We start from the raw sequence: 23,663 nt of genomic DNA, 5'->3' as shown, positions 1-23,663 counted from the left end.
AAAAATTATGCATACCTTTTTTGTAGAGTAGAATTTTTTCTGTTAGAATATCAAACTTACAAACTGGTAGGTCTTACTGTTTTGGCGAAAAAATTTTTGTTTTTTTTTTTTTTCAAAAGATCGAACAATCCAATATGAAACATATGGAACAAATAGAATGATTTAGGCATGGTTCTAATCAAATATTATATAAAGACCTTCGTTGCATTGAATATATTATTTTAGAACAAAAACTATAATTATCAGGTCCGTTTCCAAAAAAACAAAAAAACAAAAAAAAAAAAAAAATAATAATAATAATAATAAACTTGGAAACTAACGAAGACCCTAATATACATACATACATGTATATAGTAGTATTCACTGCACACTGTAGTGGCAAAGTCGACGCGACGGCTTTATCAAGCACTAGAACGTCACGCTTCGTTTCATATGCATTTGACTGTGCGGCAAGGTACGTGAGCGAATTCTATATCCGCTACTTATGCACTTCGCCGTGTATGTATATGTGTGTCTACAAATTCATGCACGCCACACCAAGTGTATTTATGCAATGCTGAATATTTTTGCTCCTGCTCATAATATATATACATATATATACTTGGGAATTAAATTTGCATGCGTGTGTGTTGTAGCACGCTTTTGTTGCCACATATACTCAAGCTGCGCCCCGAGTACTCAGATGCGGTTGCACAACACACACCAACTTTCAATGTGCTTGTGCTTGTATGGTTGGCAAATAGCGTTGCATATTTTTATTTATTAAATATATATACACAAATATATATATATATGTTTATGTACTCTTGCCACATTCGTGCGGCACTTGCAATTCATACGCCGCTGCACCGGCAAGTGCGCTCTACTCGTTATCCTAGCGTCACTTTCCTCTCTCATTATACTCTTACACGTCTGCTAACATGAATTTGCATACTTGATAGTGTTGTTTGTTGTTATGCTTGTTTTTTTTATATACTAGTAGTCGAGTTGCCGCTCATATTTAAAGACATTTTCTTTGAAAATGCATGCTCTTAGCTTGAAATTTTATTCAAAGGCTTTAGTTGGAAAGAGCGTAAGAGTTTTGTTGCAAATTAATGGAAAACCGTTGGCAGTTACGTTAATTCAATTAATAGGCAAGCATATTCATAACTAAAGGAGTTATGTAATACAATTTTTCTAAAGAACAAAAGTAGTAATACTCTAGAGCAGGTGGTGGTCTCTGGTGCCAGGTCCGAACTATAAAGTGAATGGAGAAGAAACTCCCAACAAAGCTCATAGATACTCTACCGACCAGTAACGGTTTTTGTGGCATGGCGTTATCCAGATGGAACACAATTCCTCTGCTACTGGCAAAAGCTGGCCGACTGTTTCTTTAGACAGCCGATTAATTGACACGACAGGTCAAAATGAAAAGTCTGGCTATTGGCTGTGGGACAGCAGCAGCAGCATATAGTTCCCGGTCGATACCACTAAATATATATATTGCTTGCATACCACTCTGAACTTAATTTTGAAAAATTTAATTTTCATCACTCTACTACTCTTTATTTTCGGTGTCATACGGGTAAATCCTGTCACGTTGAATAGACGTGCTTTGAAGCACAACTGCCGTTTTTTAACATTTCTATCGACTAATCTTGAATGTATGCTGGTTCTACTAATACTTATAGTTATCTTAACATCACGATTTTGGAATATCAGTGAGGACGCAGGATCAATAGTTTCCGAAACAACAACTGATTTTGAACGATCTTCACGGAATTCGGATTTCACTGATCTACGACCTCGTTGTGATTCCATGAACACAGATGCTCGATGGAACTTCATCGCAGTAAGTTAATCTATGCACTCTTGATGAGTTAATCCACTTCGAAAGTTGTGACAAATAATCCATTTTTTGCCCGAAATGAGCATTTTAAGTTACTGTAAATAACACAAATCAAAACATACTGAGTATGTATAACATCACAAATAGAGGAGCCTTAAATGGCCTGTCCCTCCCACGAAGTAATACCTAATCGGTGGTGCCGTGGGAGAGCCTTGAGTTGGGAGTAGGTTAGGTTTAGCGGATTAAAGTTCCGCACTTCGGCTTTCAATGCTTCCCCCTACTATAAAAAAAAGTATGTATAACATCAAAAGTGTCAAACCTTATGATCAAGCTGTGAGTTGCCAGACTTCGTACCTTAGTGTTGCAAATGCCGAAGTATAAAAGGCAATCTACGTACTTCTTCGAGGCTAAGGTAGTTATTAGATTTAGTATTTTTTCTGATTTCCTATGTGTGTATGTCAAAAAATTAACCACAAGCTATACTATATATTGAGCATTAACCTTAATGCTGGTTAGTTGCGCTAAAAGTCGATCATGTTGAATTTTTGGAGTACCCTAACCAAATGCCTGAAAGCAATCACAAGCTCTTAGAGCAATGCGAACTGAAGAACAACACTCTCTTGAGCTGAAAGCTGAAATATGAGTGTATTTCAGGAAGTACTCGGTATCATATCCATTCTTAAAGTACTTGAAGTAACTGACTCTGCAGAAAATACTCATAAACAAAAAGGGTTCTTTCATTACCATATGAAAAAAAAACTAAAATTTTATGGTCTTAGACTAGAATCATACTTTGATTTTTAGTTTAAGCTAAATATAAAGATAAATAAAAAATTTAAACCGGTACCACTACTAGACTCACAGATAAAAAAGATATCAACCGAACCTGTCACTTTTGCTTAAAAAACCATAACTTTAAACTATATGTAAATAAAATGAAATATTCCATGAATTTTAATTTACATACTTTAATTTTTTTCCTTTTCATTTAAATTTTTTCTCCATTTGCAATTTTTTTTTTTAAAAATTTTTTTTTTTTGTTAACCTAACCTTCAATTGTCAAATCAGCCACTTCAATTTAATTGAGAGCAGAGGCCAGCACACACAATGGCGCAAATGAGCAATTGTTTGAGCAAATATTTAATTTTCCAATAAATGGATTATTTTTTTCGTAGAAAATTTATTATAATTTCAATATAAACTTTTATTTAAGGAATTAATAAACAGCTGCTATTATCTTTTGGAGAATTTCGGCACAAAAAGTGAGAACAATAAATTAAATTTAACGCGCAGCCACAACAGAATGTGAATATGCATTGAAGAACAACAGCAAAAAATACATTATTAATGCAAAAACTATTTTTTTGTTGTAAAGTTAAGAAAAAATTATTTCAAGTGTAGGTGTATGTGTGCTTCAATGCAGCGGAAATGAGCAAAACCGTAGCAGAACGTGTCGAGTGTAGTAACGGTAAAATCAAGAGCAGCAAAAAATATATATTAAATATGTATATTTTTTAAATGCGCACTAATTACGCGCAAAAGCAACAACAGACACAGACTGAAAAATTAATGGGCAAATATTTATTCATATGCCACTTAAGCAAACATAAAATTAAGCGCGGAGCGATATGTGCGTCAAGTGGCCCAGTAGGAAAAAATTGCAATGTTTTTTTACTTTTTTTTATACATATTTTTTTTTAAACGGAAAAAATTTCGTCATAGTTGATTAAGGAAAAAAATTAGCTATTTTTTAATAATTTTTCTTTTTTATGACATTTTTTTATCGAAAGAGTAATTGTAATATTGGATTAAGGAATTATACGTTTTGAAGTTTTGCAAACGTCCTTTTCTCTACAAGAAGCTGTTCATTTGTCGGAAATGCCGATATCGAACCACTATAACATATAGCTGCCATACAAACTGAACGATCGGAAGCAAGTTCTTGTATGGAAAACTTTCGCATTTGACAAGATATATTCACGAAATTTGGTACAGATTATTTTCCAAAGCACCAATGTAATCTCCGATGAAATTGTCGGTTAACTATAGCATATAGCTGCCATACAAACTGAATGGTCGGAATCAAGGGTTTGTATGGAAAACTTTCGCGTTTGATGTGGTATCTTCACGAAATTTGACATGGATTACTACTTAAGGTAAAAAATGGCAAAAAAAAAAAAAAACAACAAAAAGACGTTTAATTCATTTAGGGTATAATAATTTAAATGTACAGAAGTTTATGTAATAATAACCGGGTATACATTTAAAAAAATTTTATTTTCTTAACTCCGTAGCCAATCTCAAGTGGCACCTCCGAAAAAAGGTCTCTAAAGGTTGGGAAAAATTTTCTGTTTAAAATTCTCCCAAACAATAATCTCAAATCCAGAAAAAATATTAACCTATAGATGGAATGTTCGAAAGAATGCAAAAAAAGTATACACCCTAAATGGAAAGATGACAAAAATTTGCATTTTTGACAAAATGGTAACTTTTCAAAAAATCGTTTTTTTATGAAGAAATTTTCGTATGTTAAACACACATATATTAACATCGAAATAATTATCAAAAATCATATTTTGGTTTTGGCATGTAAAAAATATATCTAAAGAGTTCGTGTGAAATTTTCAACTCGATCAGTCCAGCAGTTTCAAAGAAATTTCTCTCATCGACTCTGAAAACAGATTTCGAGAGAAACTCGTTTAAATTTTGAGAGCCGATTGCACCAAGCTCAGAAGTTATTACTAACTCATATCTTCGAGGCTATTTGCCAGATCAACAATTTTCGGAGAATGTTCTCAAATACACCAACATCGAAATATGTGAGAAAACAACGATTTTTTTTTTTAATTCATAAGTTGATGTCATAATAAAAATTAATAAATAAATTTTTAGGTAAAGAAAATTTCCAGTCAATGGTGCTCGATACGCCATTATTCTGCTCAATCTCAAGCGCTGTTCTCTCTCAAACTTAATGCTCTGCTCTCTTGACATTCAACAAAAGAGCATATCGTCACCTAAAATGCAAAAGAACGTACCATCAAAAAAATCTAAATTTATTTGCTTACGATTCACTAAATCATATGTATAATATATATCATATATAGCGAATATATAACTAATGCATAGCCAATATATAACCATTTCATAACCAAAAGTCTAATTTTTGGTTAAATATAAGTGGTTTCTATTATATGGTTTTCCCTACATCTGTGAATTTATAAACTTATGAAAAGTGATGTTATGTTACTTAGCATTTTCGGTGACGATATGTCGATATTATCTCATCTCTTCTTTACTATGAAAGCGTAGTTATTCGAATTATAAAGATAAATTATATCAACTGCTTGTTCGATTTATCAAATTTAACATATCAAAAAAATCCTAATACATGAGTATATCCTCCAAAAATAATCCATATTTACTCAACCACCAAACTTTCCTTTTGGGTCACCTCGGAAACGCCGATTTTTTTCGTGGTTTCATGTATTCGACATGCACTTATTTACACAGGGCGTGTGCAATGCAGCAAATAATTAAATTGGAAACCACAAATATGCATAAATTAATATGAGAAACCGCATTCATTTAAAATGCAAATGAGTACTCAAACCAATAGGCTTTCATGCTTTACACGAATACATATATATGTGAAATATGGGTTTGCCGCGGTGAAAAGCTATTTAAATTAAATGAAAATATACGTACGTGCATATATTGTCATATCATGGCTGCATAAATGCATTTTCCTGCAGTGCTTCGAGAAAAAGTTTTGACCACTATTTAATTTGTATTCGCTTACGCTTTTGAATTTATTTAAACCTCATTCAATGCTATCAGTGAAGTTGGACTGTGGTTCAAAAATTTAAATCCCTTTCATGCCTTATTCAGGATTACTTCTTATACATATACTATAAGCACCTTATATATTATATTTTTATATACATCTGCGAAAACAGTTTTACGTTTGAGCCAATCATAAAACCAACTCGGTTAACCTATCTGTCCTCCAAACAATCTTCGCTCAAAGTATTTATTATCAAAAAGTTACTTCCTTTCAAGATCGATTTCAAAATCCGATATCTGAAATCATTAAAATTACGAACTGTAGACCCGTTCAAAGTCCAGCTTCAAGCTTCCTAGCTATCGCAGAGTTTTTTTAAGATAAGGTTGCTGCTTTTAAGTTAGCGGTAGACTTACTGCTTCGGATAATACTGAGATTAAAGTTAGTTATGGAACGCGTAATTTCAATATCAATGACATCAAGTCACTTAACTGGTACAGTTTACAATCCACATCGGAATGGCAGGTAACTGCAAACCCGATAACCTGGCAATAAAATAAATCCTGGTAGAATGGAAACGGCTTGGTGTCTCGATCTATTCGTGCGTTTTATTACTAGATAACTGAGTTTCGCATGATCTTGGCTGGGAATGGGCTACAATGAGTTTATGACCTAACGTAATTAAGTGGATCGCAAGAGGTCCGGCAAGCACTTCGTCTTCAGTGAATCTATCCTTTCCTTAGTGGTGCTCGTGTTAACTGATCATTGTCTTGTCGGTGTCCACAAGGTAAGGTTGAAAACCAAGATGTTTGGAAGAAGACCATGCGGAAATATTGGGTTGGAAACCTCTTTAGAGATGTTTGGAATAAGACCATGTAGAAATATTTCAGCATTTTCTACTTGACTGTCACACCTTTGTGAGATCAGGATGTAAACACTTCGTAGTTCACACTTTCATGCTTCTCCCTGAGCTGGTGGAAATATAATTGAAATATTTAAACAGATTTGTAATAAAGTCAAAGTGTTTTGCCAACTCATAGGAGCTGATAACAGGAGTGCTATTTAACGTTTTCACAAAAGACTGTATATATGTTATACTCCAAGTGCGATTTCAGCCATTGAACCTAACCTAAATAAGTCTAACGAGTATTATCTACACTTAGAACAGTATCCTGCAACATAATCGAGTATATCTCGCTTTATTGCTCTCCAGTAAAAGTTTTTTTTCCGCACTGTAGTTCGAATTGTGCTAAGAATCTTTTAATCTGGATCTATGTATATATATATATATTTTTTTTTTTTTTTTTGAAACTCATTGGTATGTATACAATTTTTGATAAGCTTCACTTAGTTTACTCTTTGGTTAGCTTTAGTTCTAAATGCTGTTTAGATTAGTTGGTAGAACCGTCCAAGATATCATGGTATTATACATGGGGACTCCCACAATTTTAAAAGATTTTCAAAATTACTATTACTTTTAGCTGACTTTAGTGCTAGTTTTTGTTTAAACTGTTCCCCCATCTTATCAAGTAATTAGGTAGGAGTGGAACTTCCCCTGTATTCACAGCGAAAGAGGCTAAACCGTTTCCTTAATCCCTGCTTTTTGGCAGCTGCGCCAAAAGTTGTTATCTATTTTGAGCGGAAATTCTCCAAATTACTGATCCCCCGAAGCTGTACTTCTATATATATTTTTCCTAAACTTATTTAATAAGTTCTTAATTTTTGTTCTGTCATACTTAGGCTTTACCTGCTTCGTTATTTTGCATTTGGTGATAGATCTCCATCTGCTCTGAACTAATCATACAAATTGTGTACAAAGCTCTCTTGATGTTTGCTAACGTTCCTGCAATTAACTCAGAATTATTCTAGATAAGCTCCTTACATAGCCAACCCGTCTGTTTTTTCGTTTACTAAAGTGTTTCTGCAAGCAATGGCGCGTGACTGTGTATACGATTGGTTTCAGTATCGTCAAATAGTTTATGAATATAGCTTCACAGGCTTCCTCTATACATAGTAATTCGGTCTGGAGAATGCCCACTGAATTTGGTAGAAAAACAGAGAGAGAGAGAGAGAGAGAGAGAGAGAGAGAGAGAAAGGGATGTCATGAACCTTGGATTATCCCGCCTCCTCTTACTCCACAGTTCATATCAGATCCGTCGTTATGGATTGGGATAGTATCCTTCTCACCTGTTAACCCTCTCCTACATTCACCTCTAGAGGCTATAAGTACTTGGAGTTAACTATTGAAATTCAATCCAAAACTTGAAAGATGTATGTAAGTAATATAATTTGTTTAAAGTTAGTTAAAAATATCGCTATGTTGATGGCTCCTTCGGTTTCAACTGCCTTCATTATTATTTGTTATAGTACTTAGAATATGCTGCTACTTTTGGAATGAAAACTTCTTTACTGTTTCCACTCCACTAGTTTCTTAATTAGCTCTATCTACAAGAACTGCCCTGAGATCACTTAGGCAATTTTAATAAATAGTTTCATACGGTGAAAACTTATTTTTCGGAGACCTGGGTGTACGGCGTATTACGCCGTCGGATCAATACTTTACCGAAAACTGATTTTTTTTGGATGCCTCGTATAATACTCGTGAAATATGCTGCACCTTAAGTGCAATACTAATTAGAATTTAAAATTTAATCACTTCTAAAGTTAATTTCACTATTCTCACCAACACTTCACTTCTCTCACTCGCTGCTGTCAATAACAACAAAAAAAAAAATATATTAATGCCAACTGAGGCCTGTCAACCAACTGACAGCTGTATGACAGCAACTACGAAGCGCACATCAATCAGGCCAACAACGTATCATCTGTTTGACGGCGCCACGAGCCAACGATAGCGACCAACACGCAGATAACTTGAGCGTCAGAGCATGAAATGAGACGACACAGACATGCGAATGTAAATTTGGTTGACAGCAGCAACATTACTTTGTACCGTTATCCCTCCATATTCACCTATCTACCTTTACATTTATGCCGGCGCACCATAGAAAGAGCCTCGGGCGACTACAGACAGTTCAAGCTTCCTTAGAATTCTGACCCCTTACTGTTGCACACAAAAGCCATCATTTAAATGTGTCTTTGTCTCTTCTCTACTTGCAGGTAAAGCATTATAACTGTTAATATAGAGCAAAGGTAGTAGAAGCAGCAGCCGCTACAATAACAACAACAAGCACAGCAAATAAGGCACGCACACATCTTGACTGCCAGACCTCTGCCCTCACGCACTTCATCATCGCGCAGCACCGTGCACCCATACACCCAGCAAAGCACACACGCCCGAGTACGCGAGCACTTTATTGAGCACACAATGCGAAGTTGCCATTTAATTGCGCTGTCGATTGGCGTTTGTGTGGCAGCACTGGCGCTAATACCAGCCAGCGTGTGCGCCACGACAGAGGTGCAGGAGACGCCATTGGCGTTGCCCGTCGCCGAACAGACACAGCCGACCACGGCTACACCGGGCGAAATTTGGGAGGAAGACGATCATGAGATTTTGATACGTAACGAACGCGGCACAAAGAGCGATGGTGAGTTCACTGCAAAAAAGCACTCAATTTAATCACAATTTTTATGTTTTAAAGAAGGAATTTCAGTGGGGATCCATTTAGTTAACTGTTTCCATAATTTTTATAGCAATAACAATTTTCGTTATAATTCACAAAAATTCAGATAGAATAAGTAATTTTAGATAGAATATATAAAGGTAAGGTTAGCTTGAGAGATCAATCCTAACAGGAATACAACTTGGACTCCAATCAAAGATGGTCTTGTTGTTCTGTCAAGGAGCATGCTCACAACAAAGAATCTATTTATTTATACGGATATACAATCGGCGTTGAAGACACTCAAGCCTCCTAGGGTTTCATCAAAGTAAGTGAAATAATGTCTTGATCTCTTAGGGGATCTCTTAGTGGGTCATACTGTATTTCACGATAAATCTACACTGGGTTCCAGTGCAAACAGGCACCACCTAACGACTGCCTCTGGACACTATTGTAAAAGGTGTCAGAAATTAGAAGAAGAAGAGACAGAAAGATAATCGGAGCTCTCGGCCGACGGTTTCTGAACGATGTTTCAAAGTTTGCAGAAATGAAACTTCATGTGCTGATGAGCTACATTAGAAGCACGGTGTGGTTCAGAGAAGAGACAATGGAGTGAGAGAGTATTAGTTTCGATGGTATCAGAATGGACGGCTACTCTACCTAGCTACCTAAAAATGCCACACTTGCTAGCTCTTTGCCTTTACAGTTACCAACGATTTCACTATGACTCACTTACTCACCCAAAAGAGTCTGATAATGAAGTAGCTATTATGAGAACAGGAACTACACTTACCGGACTAACTTTAGGTGCACAGTAAGCAGCTCAACGCTAGTATTGCCACTCTACCGTCGGAGTGAATGCTCACCTTTCTGAAAGAGGCAGCACTTTGGAGCTACCCTAATGACAGCCATTTCTGCCTAAAGCTATGCTTGACGGAGAGCTACTTGCTGACGACTTTTCTTCAATCTCTGCTCCTAGCTTCAACGCATTCGTGAAGAAGCTCTCATTTCTTCTTCTAGAGCGACTTCTCATCGTCCATATTTCTCTCGTCGCTACGTGAGCACAAAAAATGTCTTGACCATTGAAAGAGACAAGCTGATTAGGAATGAGGAATCAGAACGCGTATGGATAAATGTTTGGCGTTATCTCAAATATATTTTGAAAAACATTAATTAATATTAAGGAATATATAGGTTTGCAGTGTTATCGTCGTGTCGACAGACAGACAGACAACTAAGACAATTTCTGTCGATAATATTTATATATTAATGAATGGTCTGAAACTGATAGAAAAAAAATCCGCATATGCTCTACAGGGTGATCAAGTTCAGAGCTTAGAAAGTTAGACAATCTGTTACGCCATATGACAGAAAATTCATATGGGTCAGACGAAATTTTTAGTAATTCAGGACAGGTTCGTTCAGGCATTGGCCAACGGCAGATACCAAACCTTTGCCTGACTTCATGTTGGGCTCAGCTTCGGAACAATTAACCTTCACATTAAAACAGAGCTCCCATCTGGGCACAGTCCTAATATAATCGCACGAGAAACCTCATCTTTTCAAGTTTATTAATTTTACTGTTCGCAGATATTCGCTACTCTACTATGGTAGTACGCTCGATAAAACCTTACATGGGATGTTGAGGAGGCTTATCTCGTGGTAGTTGGCGCAGATTGTAAAGTTTCCCTTTTTATGGACTAAGCAGAGCACACTTAATTTCCTTTAGTTCAACCGTATCCTACAAAAAAGCTGAAAGAAAGAGCAAGCCCTTATCAGTTTGTCGCCGTCGTGTTTGAATAGCTTGACCGGCAATCCGTCGGCCTTCGCCGCTCTCTTGTTCTTCAAACGGTGAATTGCTTTTCGAACTTTTTCAGGGTCGCGCAATGGATCGTCTGCTCCATCGTTATCAATTGGGCCCAGCTGTTCTTGGGCCTTCCGCTCGCACTAATCTTTATATATGTATATTCGTAACCGAAATGGACAAACATTCAATTCATTCGGTCAAATATTGTCAACTCACAATCTTTTCCCGAACATGTTTGCTATAACTACGATTGCCGTCAAACGGAAACCCTTCTCTTAAAATAATTCGTTTAATTTAATTAAGAAGGAAATCTTACTGTAGTTCAAAACTCATCGCAGCATTTATCAAGTACGTCTATTATAATGGAAGTGCTAACCGAATCTTCGGCATACATACATATGTAAATACATATCCGAAAGCCATTAATATATTGATTACTCCAGCCCTAATGTCCTTCCACCAAACACAACGATCTACTTATTGCAACAGATTTTATTGAAATCAACTTTTAGGCGTAGTGGCTTATATTCTTAAATTCGTCCCGTCTCCGTTTTTAAGCACCACTTTATTTGTACCGAAAATAATACCGTTATTTTCGCACTTACCGCTACTTCCTCTAATCTCTCTGTTTAAATGTGGAAGATTGATTATAACGATGTGACGTCGCTAATAACAGAAAGTCTCTACGGTCTCCTAACTTCTCTGACCACTGAGTTAAGCGACATCATTATATCGACAAACTCTACCTCCGCGCTCTCGTTTTTTATTTTTTCTTTAATTCCCTCTCCGTTTTGGTAGAATTTGCGCACTGACGACACTCAAATTGTAATTTGATTAATCGCGCTTATTTTACTGGCTGTCAGTTGTCGTTTTAATTACAAATTAATTTAATTGAGATTTTTTTCTTTTTTTTTTGCTGGTATTACTCAATGGTTTTACGATTATTAGCTTACGTGTTTAAATTGCGTTCGCCTCCAATTCGTTTGTGTGAAATGCTTAACGACCTAACATAACAATTCCATTATGTAATTACGATGAATATTCCATTTTAATTTTATGAACTTCAAGCGGGAGAGCACAGCGCTGTTTTGATTTTAATGAATTTTTGGTAGATGTGGTGCTAATCTATGCCAAGTCGCTAAAATTGATTTGATAGCAAAGTTTCAAGAAAAAAGTTTTGACATGCGACTGTGTAGTAGCTCCTTCAATGGTTGGAAAGTGAATCTAAACTACTCTCTCAGTATAGAAATCCAAAAGGAAAAAATAATAATTTTGAACTTTACCAAACGCGGGTTTGATTTCAAGCTAAAAATTTATTACAGACCAATGTTTTGGGGACTTAGTGTCAACTTGTCGCAATTTGAGGAGTTCTTACTGAGTATTGTCCAATAAACATTCATGCTATAAGGCTAAAAATTCCGTCGTTCGCAAGTGATCGAAATTGTATGGTGAAAACTGAGGCAGATACAGCCAGACGCTTTTATGTCCATTGTCCAGTTTTGCAAGACTGTGGTTTAAACATCTCGGCAGTCATACCTCCGGTGAATCAGGTAACATAAGTGAAACTGGCAAATTCTATGAAAGCAAAATCCACTTTCTTTTAATGTTTGTAGGAAATGAAATTATTCATCAATATTTATTTTGTCTCCTTCAAAGCAATCGCCATTAGATGTAATACACTTATACCAACGATTTATTCAGTCTTCGAAATACTTTAATTTTCATTCAGATTTTAGATGACATTCAGCTCTTTCAGCGAAATTTGTTTTAGCTCTTCAATCGACTGAAAGTGGGTTCCACGGAGCGGCAATTTCATCAATTTCAATTTCAAATCACACGGAGCCCAATCTGATGATTATGGTGTATTATCATCGTGTAAAATCGATGAATTCCGGCCGTTTTGGACGGATGTTCTCACGTAAAGACGGCCTCAATACGTTTTGATTTTTAAGCGGCTTTGGCATTGTTAATTTGGTTTCGACTCGTTTTTTCAATCCATTCCGATTATTGTTGACTTGTTTGCATATTAAACTCATAAACTTATGTCCCACCGGCAGTATTAATGCTCTCCATGAATGTGGATTCGAAATTTGCACGATCAAGCATGGCTAAAGAGACATGTTTACGGGACGAGTCGAGTAAGAACGCATTTCATACCCAAATTATTCGCCAAAATCATTGGAACGGACAAGTCAGTGATGTCGATCTCTCTTAACATCTCTTTAAAACTTGCCTGACGATTTAGAGGCGTCATATCCTTCACTTTTTTAATATTTCCATCAGTTGAAGTTACTTTATCAGAGTAAGACTTGGCGACAAATAATTTAGGCGATTTACCCGATTCCTAGCAGTGTATCTTGCTAGAACGTGTTGTTATGGAATTCTCAACATCTTTGACATCTTCAACTATACAGGGCTTTGCCACTCTACTCGAGGTTCCATGATTCCGAGTTTACATATGTATCTCGTCATACCCGACATGGCATCAAAAAGCGAACGTTTTTCTTTCGTTATAGTTTCCAGAAAACTGAACTTTCGACTCTTTCCCGGGTTAGTCTTGCATTCTTGCGCCGGATTCATAGCAGTCGTTGTGTATGTTTATTGTTATAGCCATCCGATTGCTACGACCCTCAGCTCACTGAAATGAACTACCGCGCTCAATGTAACAATGTTGAATGGAATGTTTCGGCACGATAGAGCTACACAAAGCGGTACTGCTTCGGTTACTTACCAAGGCAACACGTTGTTGCAAACACTCCGTTCTTATTGAACCGAACTTTCTTCCTGACTGCATATCATCAAACTGAGACATGAGTAGCATAACACTTTGGATTAGGAGTTGAAAGTTCTTGGTCTTCGTACACAAGCATCTTCTTGAATTCAGTTTGAGAAGTACTTTGTAGAACCACTCACATCCGTTGGGAAACCTCGCGTTTTGAATTTGCGAACTATTCAGTTTCTTAGCGAAAACTCTCGTTGCGTGTTTCAACAAAAGTCAATAACAAGCAAGCTAGAATATTACGGAGCCTTATTATGGTGAAACGCCATGAACTTTCTGACCATAAATCCGGTCACTTTCGACGATTTGCTTAAGGCAGATGCTTCGAAATGGCCAAGTAGTATTCTTTATTGACCGTTTTATGCCGTAGAATAAATTCACGGAAGAAAATGATGAGCGTCACTTTGATTATTGACAGATTTTGTCGAAGTTCTTTCGATTTCGGTGCTGAATGTAGAGTGTGCAGCTACGTTATCAGTGGTCTCTAGACTTCTACTCGACGCTGTTTTTACAAAAGTTTCAGGTATTTTAGTTCGCGCCTATCTTGGACGCGGTTTATACCCAAGACTTTAAGCAAAATGTGTTGAGTCGATCCAAAAGCGATGTCCTGTATTACCTCTCTGAAGCCAACACGACGATTTTCAAGCACGGTTTTCTAACTCTTCCAATGTTACTGTACTTAACAGAGTTGGAAGGCTGATTCGGATGAAGCGTTCGTGATAAAGCTGACTTTATAAAACACTTACGGAACAATTTCAACAAGAAATAAAAAATCAATTATAATGATGTGTTCAATAAAAAGTAATGTCTATATACAATTTTGTCTTTTGCGAAAAAATTTATTTAAGAATAACGGTTTATTATGCACTGAATTTTTAAAAAAATTTACCGCAATAAATTTTTATATGCTCATTTACAGGTCTCTCCTGTCGTTATGGCAAAAATCCATGGACTGAATGCGACCAGAAAACCAACACACGCTCACGAACGTTGACATTGAAGAAGGGCGATCCGGCATGCGATCAAACGCGAACCATACAAAAGAAATGCAAAAAAGGTAAGCGAAATGGAGCAAATCAAAAATTTATAACAAAAACAATATGGATTTTAAAAATGTACCATGGAAATTGCGCTTGCATATTAAAATTGGTCAGATTAACATCGTTTACGCCTAAATGTAGGCAATAACTTTTGGCAAATGGTTTTCGGCACTTTGCAGTGCAATTTCACAAATGCGATCAGCAACACCAAAAAGCAAAGCGCAAAAAAACCCAAACACATTGAAATGCGAACATAAAAACACAGGCGCACACACATACATATGCACACACAGAAGTTATCAGCCCGCAAGCTATTACTTGCAGCAACACACATAATTGCTGACTTTGTTGGCTCCGCTGACATTATTGCCACTGCAATTGCCATTTCCACTGCTTTTGTTTGTTTGTGCGAGAGAGAGAGAGAGAGAAAGAGAGAGAGAGTAAGCGCCTTGACGCCATCACCATTAACTTCTCGACAATCTGCACTGGCGAATTACCGACGTCACGACCATCATCATCATTATTGCGCCTCGCTGGCGCGTAATTACTTTTTATTATTCTCTGTGGCACAGCGTGCAAGTCAAGCTGATGCCTTAGCAAAAAGCAGAGTTCCAGCGTGATAGAGGTGCTGAGAGAGAGTTGGGTGGAGAGTGTAGGCGAGAGCGCGTGAAGGATAGAGTGACCAGTTATCATGAAACTGTTGACGTGGAAATTAAGGAAGTCAAAATGTACTTTTGCGTGTTCGTGTTTGTTCTTCGATGCTTTGTTTTTTCGTGGATGTACTTGTAATAAAAATGGCAGCTACGCAGCTGTGTACCGTCAGCCGCATTTACGGCAAATGAGCAAATTTTGTGGATATTAATAGTTAATTCAGAATTGCAAATAATTGTAAGCTGGCTGGCTGAAAGCGTCAGGTACAATGTTACGATGAACAGGTTCTTGAAGAGAAGAGAAGAATATAAAGTTATTGAGGTATGCACTGCGACCTGTGGCCTGTTAAGCACTCTCCTCTTTCATAATAATTCACTTATAAATTAACGGATCTTGCTTGTTAGATGGAGAATCGATGTATTTCCTGCAAGGATACAAAGATCTCAAGGTCTTATTTCTGCGCCTGGCTCAATGTCACAGAATATACACATTACAGATGAGACTAAACAGCTACTATATGGAGAGCTCTTGAGCCTGCGATGACTGGTGTACTCTGAGACGAGGAGCCTGAATTCTTTTGGAGGTCTATGATTTACTTGAACTTCTCGAGGTTCTATCCTTCAGTAACAGTTTTATATGGCGCAACCTTTTGCAGTCAATGCTTATCTTTCTCTGCTCTTCCCGTTTTTATACTCTCGCAACAAAGTTGCTAAAGAGAGTATTATAGTTTTGTTCACATAACGGTTGTTTGTAAGTCCTAAAACTAAAACAGTCAGATATAGGGTTATATCGACTATATACCAAAGTGATCAGGGTAGAGTTGAAATCCGGATGTCTGTCTGTCCGTCCGTCCATGCAAGCTGTAACTTGAGTAAAAATTGAGATATCATGATGAAACTTGATACACGTATTTCTTGGCTCCATAAGAAGGTTACATTCGAAGATGGGCAAAATCGGCCCACTGCGGCCCACAAAATGGCGGAAACCGAATACCTATAAAGTGTCATAACTAAGCCATAAATAAAGATATTAAAATGAAATTTGGCACAAAGGATTGCATTAGGGAGTGGCATATTTGGACGTAATTTTTTTGGAAAAGTGGGCGTGGCCCCGCCCCCTACTAACTTATGGACCCACTTATGGACCAAAAACCATATCTCAGGAAGTACTCAACCGATTTCCATCGGTTATATAATATTTTCTTAACACCCTGATGACATGTACCAAATATGGGTGAAATCGGTTCACAACCACGCCTAAAATCTCGATTATCACTATATCATGCGAGAGTATAAAATGTTCGTTGACACCCGAACTTAGCCCTTCCTTACTTGTTTCTCTTAAGGTATCGGAAACCAGTGCTCAGAAGAGTTTTGGTCTCAGCAGTATGGCGACCGTTGCTGATCGGTCAAATTCATCAACCACTTCATTCTCGGCTATACCTTTGTTTTCCGGTAAACCAATGAAGTGAAGTCGGTTACTTCAAAATGGCCTGTTAAGCCGTTCTACACACTCTTTAACCAATTGCGGTTTGATCTCGTAGAATCGATTTGATTGCCATTATTATCGGAAAAGTGTCCATAGGCAAAGAGACCTTAGTGCGAGAAATACCTATAACAACGCCCACCTTCGTTTCAGAGATATCAGTGTCCCAAAATAGTGACTTCTCTGAACTACACCGAGTGAATAAAAATTTCTCGGTGAAATTCGTCCTTTTGATGATACCGTCTCAGTGGGAGAACGACTAGTGGAGGAACTTATTCGTATAATTAGGTCAACAGTAAGCTTTTAGCTTCCAACAAACTTTTTGCTGGTTCAGTGATGAATGCCGTCCCTACATTACAGGTTTGTCATTCAGTATACCATATATTACTATCTGTCAAACTCGGAGATTTAAATACATAAGTTTTTTAGTTCATATAATTCTCAAATATCATACTTGTATTCAAAAGTTTCAGGCTATTCAGACCATTGATAAAACGCCTAGAGTCTTCCACAAATTTATTGATTCGACTAATATCAGTTTCAGTCATTGGTGACTACCAATGGGACAATATCCAATTAGGACATCCAATACTAAGACTATGTGAAAGTAGTAAGGACTGGCAGATCAATGAACCTTTTTGGTTCCACTCTGCGCCAGAAGGCTCTCCCACACGTGCTGGTTGCAAACCAACGATTGTAGAACTTGTGCGTGATCCATAGAGCCAACTACCGAATGGGAACCGAATTCTAATGGGATTTGGATAAGGGTGCCATTTCTAGTGCGCTCATCGGCTTTACAATTGCCGATAATTCTGCTGTTATCAGAAGCCCAGAGAGTTTAATATAGAGTCGGTCATCAGCAGTGAGTTCAAGGCCTTTATAAAAAGCTATGCTATCGTACATCTGCTGCTACCTTACTGGCTGCCACTTCTGCTTGAAAGACGCTACATTGGTCTGGGATTCGGATAAAAAAGTTAATTGATAGCTGCCCACTGAACACTCAATTTTTCCTTGAGCTTTGACAATCCGTGAAATAGCTCACTGCGACGACTCTTCTTCAGTATGCTCTCGGAGTAGGTTCTGCGGCCCCGTGGTGAAAGTTATCATGGATGCAGTCGTAGTGAAAGTAGATTTCAAATATGCCTCGGGATGGACCCTTAAAGTAACCAGTCTCTTAGAGTCTTATAGCTATGCACCTGCCGGCTACATTAGTGTCATCGTTCGTGGTGAACTACTGATGTCACTGAGAGGCGCTCGTTGAACACGTTCCAGCTGTTTAACGAATGTGGCTTCACTGAGCGCATTCCACTTGACAAATACGCCATAAAACAGTAGTGGCTTAACTCTGGTTTCATAAAGTCAAAGCTCAACTTTTGGTGAGAAATTCGATCGCTTTCCCATACCTTCTTTGCAACAATATAGAGGGGCTAATTCGTTCCTCACCTTTTCCTCAACATTATAGGAACTTGTGAGGTAGTAGTTTATCACGAATCACCCAAAGTCCAATGATGTGTACTTCTAATGTCGCAAAAAGACATTTGGAAGGGTTTTCAGCATTACCACAACAGTGGGACCTACATAACCGGAACGGACCCGGATTTTATCCGGCCAGGCACTGTCAACTTCAGCTTTTCAGCTTAGCGTGGAATTCTGCCCATTCGAAAGGTACCTCTTGTATTATCTAATATCCTCCTCTGTATCATAATTTCCTCTTTCGGGTTCCCAGAAGCGTTAATTTCAGTTTGGGGAACAGGAAAAAATTACACGGAGCCAAATCTGATGAGCACGATGGTTGATCCATGGTATTCATTTTTGGACTAAAAATCGGTCATCATCGTGACTCGATGCGACGGTGCATTATCATCGTGTAAAAGCCATATTTTGTTCCTCAACAATTCCGGCCGTTTTCGGCAGATGCTCTCACTCAAACGTCTCAATGCGGCCAAATAAGACTTCTTATTGACCTCCGGAACAAGCGCCTCCTACAACTTATCGCATAAGCCAATCTAAAACTTTAGAAGAGAGTTGGAAGGGAACACCTTGGGATAGATGGGGGCCCTTCAATTTGTGAATTGTGTTCAAGTTTGAAACTATTTCGACATACTTTAGAGAACTCGATGATTTTAAAAAATGTTCGCCTATCGGTTATATAAAATCTGAGCTAAACTAAGAAACAACTTCTATGCCAATAACAGAGGGTGAAATATGGAATCTCTGAAACCGAATATAAGTGGTCTGATGCTAAGCTAGTGGATAACATGAGATGGAGAATTACGTATACGCCATGTCATACTGCACTAATAAATTGTCCGGTTGCATTTAATCTCACTCAACTGAGATTATGAACTAATCATGTTTAGAAGCTTAGTCTAAAAACTTCCTTAGATTTTTTAGCTTCGAAATTCTTCGCAGTGGTCTTCGTGTTTCACTATATTTTGATAACAGCAAGTTAACCCCTTCAGCTTTACTCAGAGATATTAGAAAAACATATTATATAACATCACAGTTCCGCTCCTTTTTTATCAACACATATAAGACAGTAGTTAACTGTAACGCTCTTTGACAGCAGCGGAAATGTGACTCGAATCGAATGACAGCGCAGCGCGTCCAAGCATTTATGACGACAACAATCGGATATTAACGGATAATTGCGATGAACTCTGATCGCTTCCTATCACTTCACTTTGAAGACATAATGCGGCAAGAGCACAAAATAGCAACAACAACAACAGTAATAACAAATGATGCCAGCGAATACTTGTGCACAAAGCAATTTCGCAGCGCATTTTTTTACCGTTACACAGCAATTTTCTGACAATTTTTGCCTTTATTTTGCAGTCAGCAAATTTTCCGCTGACATGCGAACAAGCGTTTAGCCAAAACTTTACAATAGATCGGTGTATATGTATGAGAAAATATACATTTGGCGTTGGTATTGTGTGATTATGTGTATATTTGTAGGTGTGTGTGTGTGTTTATGTATGTGTGTATTGCTCAAGCTTTTGCAGCGTCGGGACCGCTGCTGCCACACATTTAGCACGGCTTGTTGCACATTTTCACATGTGATTGCAACATGCATTAGATAGGCACTCGTGCACGAATACACACACATGCATACACACTTATATAAATATACATATATATACCGTTGTTAGTAACTTTTCCATCTTTCGCTGGCATTTGTTATTCTCCGCTGTGCTATTATTGGCTTCACTGATTGTGCAACACATCCTCCATCAGCGACACACACACACATATACGTAGATACTGAGATAACGGTACTTGTGTAATCACACAGTCACTGCTTTTGCGTGCTTTTAACGTAGTTACTGTTGTTATTGATTTCGCTGTTAGTAACGATTTTCTGCAATTTTTCTGTGCTTCATTTATATTTCTTGTTGTTTGCATTTTATAATTTTATACCCACAACAGTGTGCATTACGTTTGCTACAAATTTTGTAATACGCAGAAGGATACAAGGAATCTCCTTTCAAGTACATACATTCAAGTTTAAAATTGACTAGCACCGGTCCGGCTCAATTTTGACAGGATGGTATGCCAACGAGCTGAGTCGATTTATATGCGAACTGGTCGCTCACTTTTGGAGATATCGATCTGGAATTTTGCACAGCTTTCTTAATTCCCAAGAAGCAGTTCATTTGTAGAAATCACCGATATCCGACCATTAAAGCATATAGCTGTCATACAAACTGAACGATCGGAATTAAGTGCTTGTATGGAAAACTTTTTTATTTGATGAGATATCTTTACAAAACTTGGCATAGATTATTTTACGAAGCAAATCTATAATCTCCAAAGAAATTGTTTAGATCGGACCGCTATAGTTTATAGCTGTCATACAAACTAAAGGATTGGAATCAAGTGCTTATATGGAAAACTTTTTTATTTGATGAGTTATCTTTACCAAATTTTATATAGATTATTTTCTAAGTCAATTCCATAATTTTCGCAGAAATTGTTTAGATCGGATCAATATAGGCTATAGCTACCATACAAACTGATCGATCCAACTGAAGTTCTTGTATGGCGAACTTTCTTATTTGACTAAATATCTTCGCGAAGTTCGACACAGATTATTTTCTATGTCAAGTCTATAATCTCCGCAGAAATTGTTTAGATGGGATCATCATAGCTTATAGCTGCCATACAAACTAAATATTTTATGCTATGAGAAATGCACATGTAAAGGGTATTATAGCTTTTCTGCAGCAGTAAACGTATTTTCATATTTTGTGTTATTTTTCTTTATTTTCTTTATTTTTTTAATATTTTTTTTTATCATTTTCGCCATTACATCCTTTAGCATTGTGCAACTCACGCGAATTCGCTCATTCTTGCATTGAGTTGCACTTTTCGTGTTTCCTGTTTGGTTTCTGCATCTTCCTCTTCTTCTATTTTTCCAACGTGTTTCTCTGCGCCGTCACTCAGCTCATTTCCTTTGCAGTGTTGCATTCTCTCCGCTGCATCCCCTCTTTTGTGTCCCGAAATGCAATGCTAACGAACTTTTACGCTTTGTTAGTTTGCTGACATACTTTGAGGCGCATTTTAAGTGTACTTTGTGTCTTTGTTGTTTTTCGTCAGTTTATATTTTTTCGCTGACAATGGTGAAATTACAAAATTACTTGAACGCCGAGTTTCGAAAGAAAAGTTCGGTTGGAAAGAAATTTCGTATGACAAGTTGCAAGGAACAATCAATTACGTGAATCGAAAAATGTTACAAAGCACATTTGTTTAATGGTTCAAGACAGGTTGAACAGAAAATCTATAAAAAAACAAAAAAAAAAAAATTGTCAGTTAAAAGTTTCACGAAACACTCTGAACATGAGCTGAACTCCTAAACCATTTTTGTGTTTTTAAGCCTAAGTATAATACATATTTTGCTCGGATAAATTTGTAACTGCAAAATTCTTTTTCAAAAGGATCTTTTTATTAGCATATTTTTGAAAATGTGGGTTTCTGAAGGGCATAATATACACCTAGACAATCATTTAAGTAGCATAGGAGAGCAATCAGAGACTGAGCTACGAGGTGTGTTCAAAAAGTAACGCGGATTTTGAATTTTCGCTGGTTACGTATATTCGAATTTCGAATTTTTTGTGGCGTTACGTTGGTACGCATGTCTCTCACGTATGCCGACAAGCTCGGCCATTTTGAATGTTCGTTTAATTGTTGACAGCTGCTTTGGTTGCACGTGTTTTGGATCGTCTTCGATTTTTACCTATTAAAAAAAATAAATCAAAGAACCTGTATCAAATTTTGTGTGTAAAACGAAAATAAGTGCGCGGATGCATTCCGAATGTTGACTGTGGCATACGGAGAAGCTACCTTGGACCGAAGCAACGTTTATCGGTGGTACAAAATGTTCTCAGAAGGCCGAGAAGATGTGACATAAATTGGCTTTTGCACCACGATAACGCCCCTGCTCACACATCGTTGCTTGTGCGCGACTTTTTGCCCAAAAACAACACACTAATGATGCCGCAGCCATCGTATTCCCCAGATCTGGCCCCCTGTGACTTTTTCTTGTTCCCAAGAGGCCCAGAGGCCCATGAAAGGACGACGTTACGCTTCTCTTGACGAGATAAAGACTCGATGCCTCGGAGGAGCTGAGGAAGATAAAAAAATGATTTTTTGAAATGCTTCGAAGTTTGGAAAAACCGTTGGCACAAGAGTATAATATCTCATGGGGACTACTTTGAAGGGGTCAAAATAGATATTCATGAATAAGTAAATAATTTTTGAAAAAACACGAAATTCGCGATACTTTTTGAACACACCTCATATATAGCCAAATTTATGTTTGATCCAAGCAAATGTACGTTTTTTTTTTTAAACAAAAAGGTTAGAGTTAGGAAGCTTCAAGCTATTATTGCTCTAAACTGAATACAAAGAGTTTTTGATCATTTCTTCTTATTGGCGTAGACACCACTTATACATCCGAGGCAGTTGTTTCCTCTTTATTTTGAGCGTTTTTTACGTAGCAGGTCTCAAGCGCAGCTCTCAACCCTGGGGAAATATGGTTCGTCATCTCACTATAGCTGCCCTTCAAATCATATATAAAGGACTCCGAAGTGAATGGCACTCAGAGGAATTTCCTCACTTCCACACATGACTCCATCAACTAATTTACTGCCCGTATTTGTCGTGACAAGAAGCTGTAATATGTATTGTGTTTATTGGTTGAAGATAAACAATTATTTATATCGCAATATTGTTTCTTCAATATCCATTAAAAATCCAAACAAAATTTACTTTGAATGATCTACTATCTCCAGCACTCTAGAGATCAATTTGGGTTCATTGAACTAAACTGGTTTCGAAAGTGCGGAGACAACAAGTTCTCTCTATAAGTTCAAACAAAAAAAAAAACAAAAAAAACCCTTCACTGGAAATAAACATTGATCACGAGAAACTTTCTCTTAACAATGGCCTTCAATTTGTATATAATATTGGAGTAGGTTTCCTGACATATTATTTTTCTTGTACCAACTTGGAGTTGATCTATTTCGAGGTTCCCTACTTTTTTTTTTTAAGAAAAAACTTCCATTTTAATGGGAAATACTTATTATCATTTGAAAGAACATTCTCTGGGATTTATCTTTTCAAGATTCTCTCTTTCAAATGTTGACCGCGGCTACATCTCAGATGGTCCATCCATTTAAATCAACTTTCAATGACTCGTTCACTGGTAACTGGCAAATGACATAG

The 23,663-nt window shown here is 37.2% G+C and overlaps 1 protein-coding gene across 3 annotated transcripts in view; it reads left to right on the top strand.

The window, feature by feature from the left end:
- Positions 1-23,663, top strand: part of LOC108969413 (pleiotrophin-like) — a 71,085-nt gene that overhangs the window by 29,353 nt on the left and 18,069 nt on the right. For 2 of the 3 annotated variants that reach the window (XM_018934110.1, XM_018934108.1), the window contains exons 3-4: positions 8,730-9,157; positions 14,678-14,815. In XM_018934110.1, the coding sequence (XP_018789655.1) occupies positions 8,938-9,157; positions 14,678-14,815 (358 nt within the window). In that variant the 5' untranslated portion in view covers positions 8,730-8,937. Of the gene's footprint in view, positions 1-1,670; positions 1,832-8,729; positions 9,158-14,677; positions 14,816-23,663 lie in introns of all 3 variants that reach the window. The other variant, XM_018934109.1, reaches the window with a different exon arrangement.

Source organism: Bactrocera latifrons, unplaced genomic scaffold (assembly GCF_001853355.1).
Source record: "Bactrocera latifrons isolate USDA-ARS-PBARC rearing strain unplaced genomic scaffold, ASM185335v1 scaffold_251, whole genome shotgun sequence".
Lineage (NCBI taxonomy): Eukaryota > Metazoa > Arthropoda > Insecta > Diptera > Tephritidae > Bactrocera > Bactrocera latifrons.
This window is presented reverse-complemented; position numbering and strand designations above follow the sequence as displayed.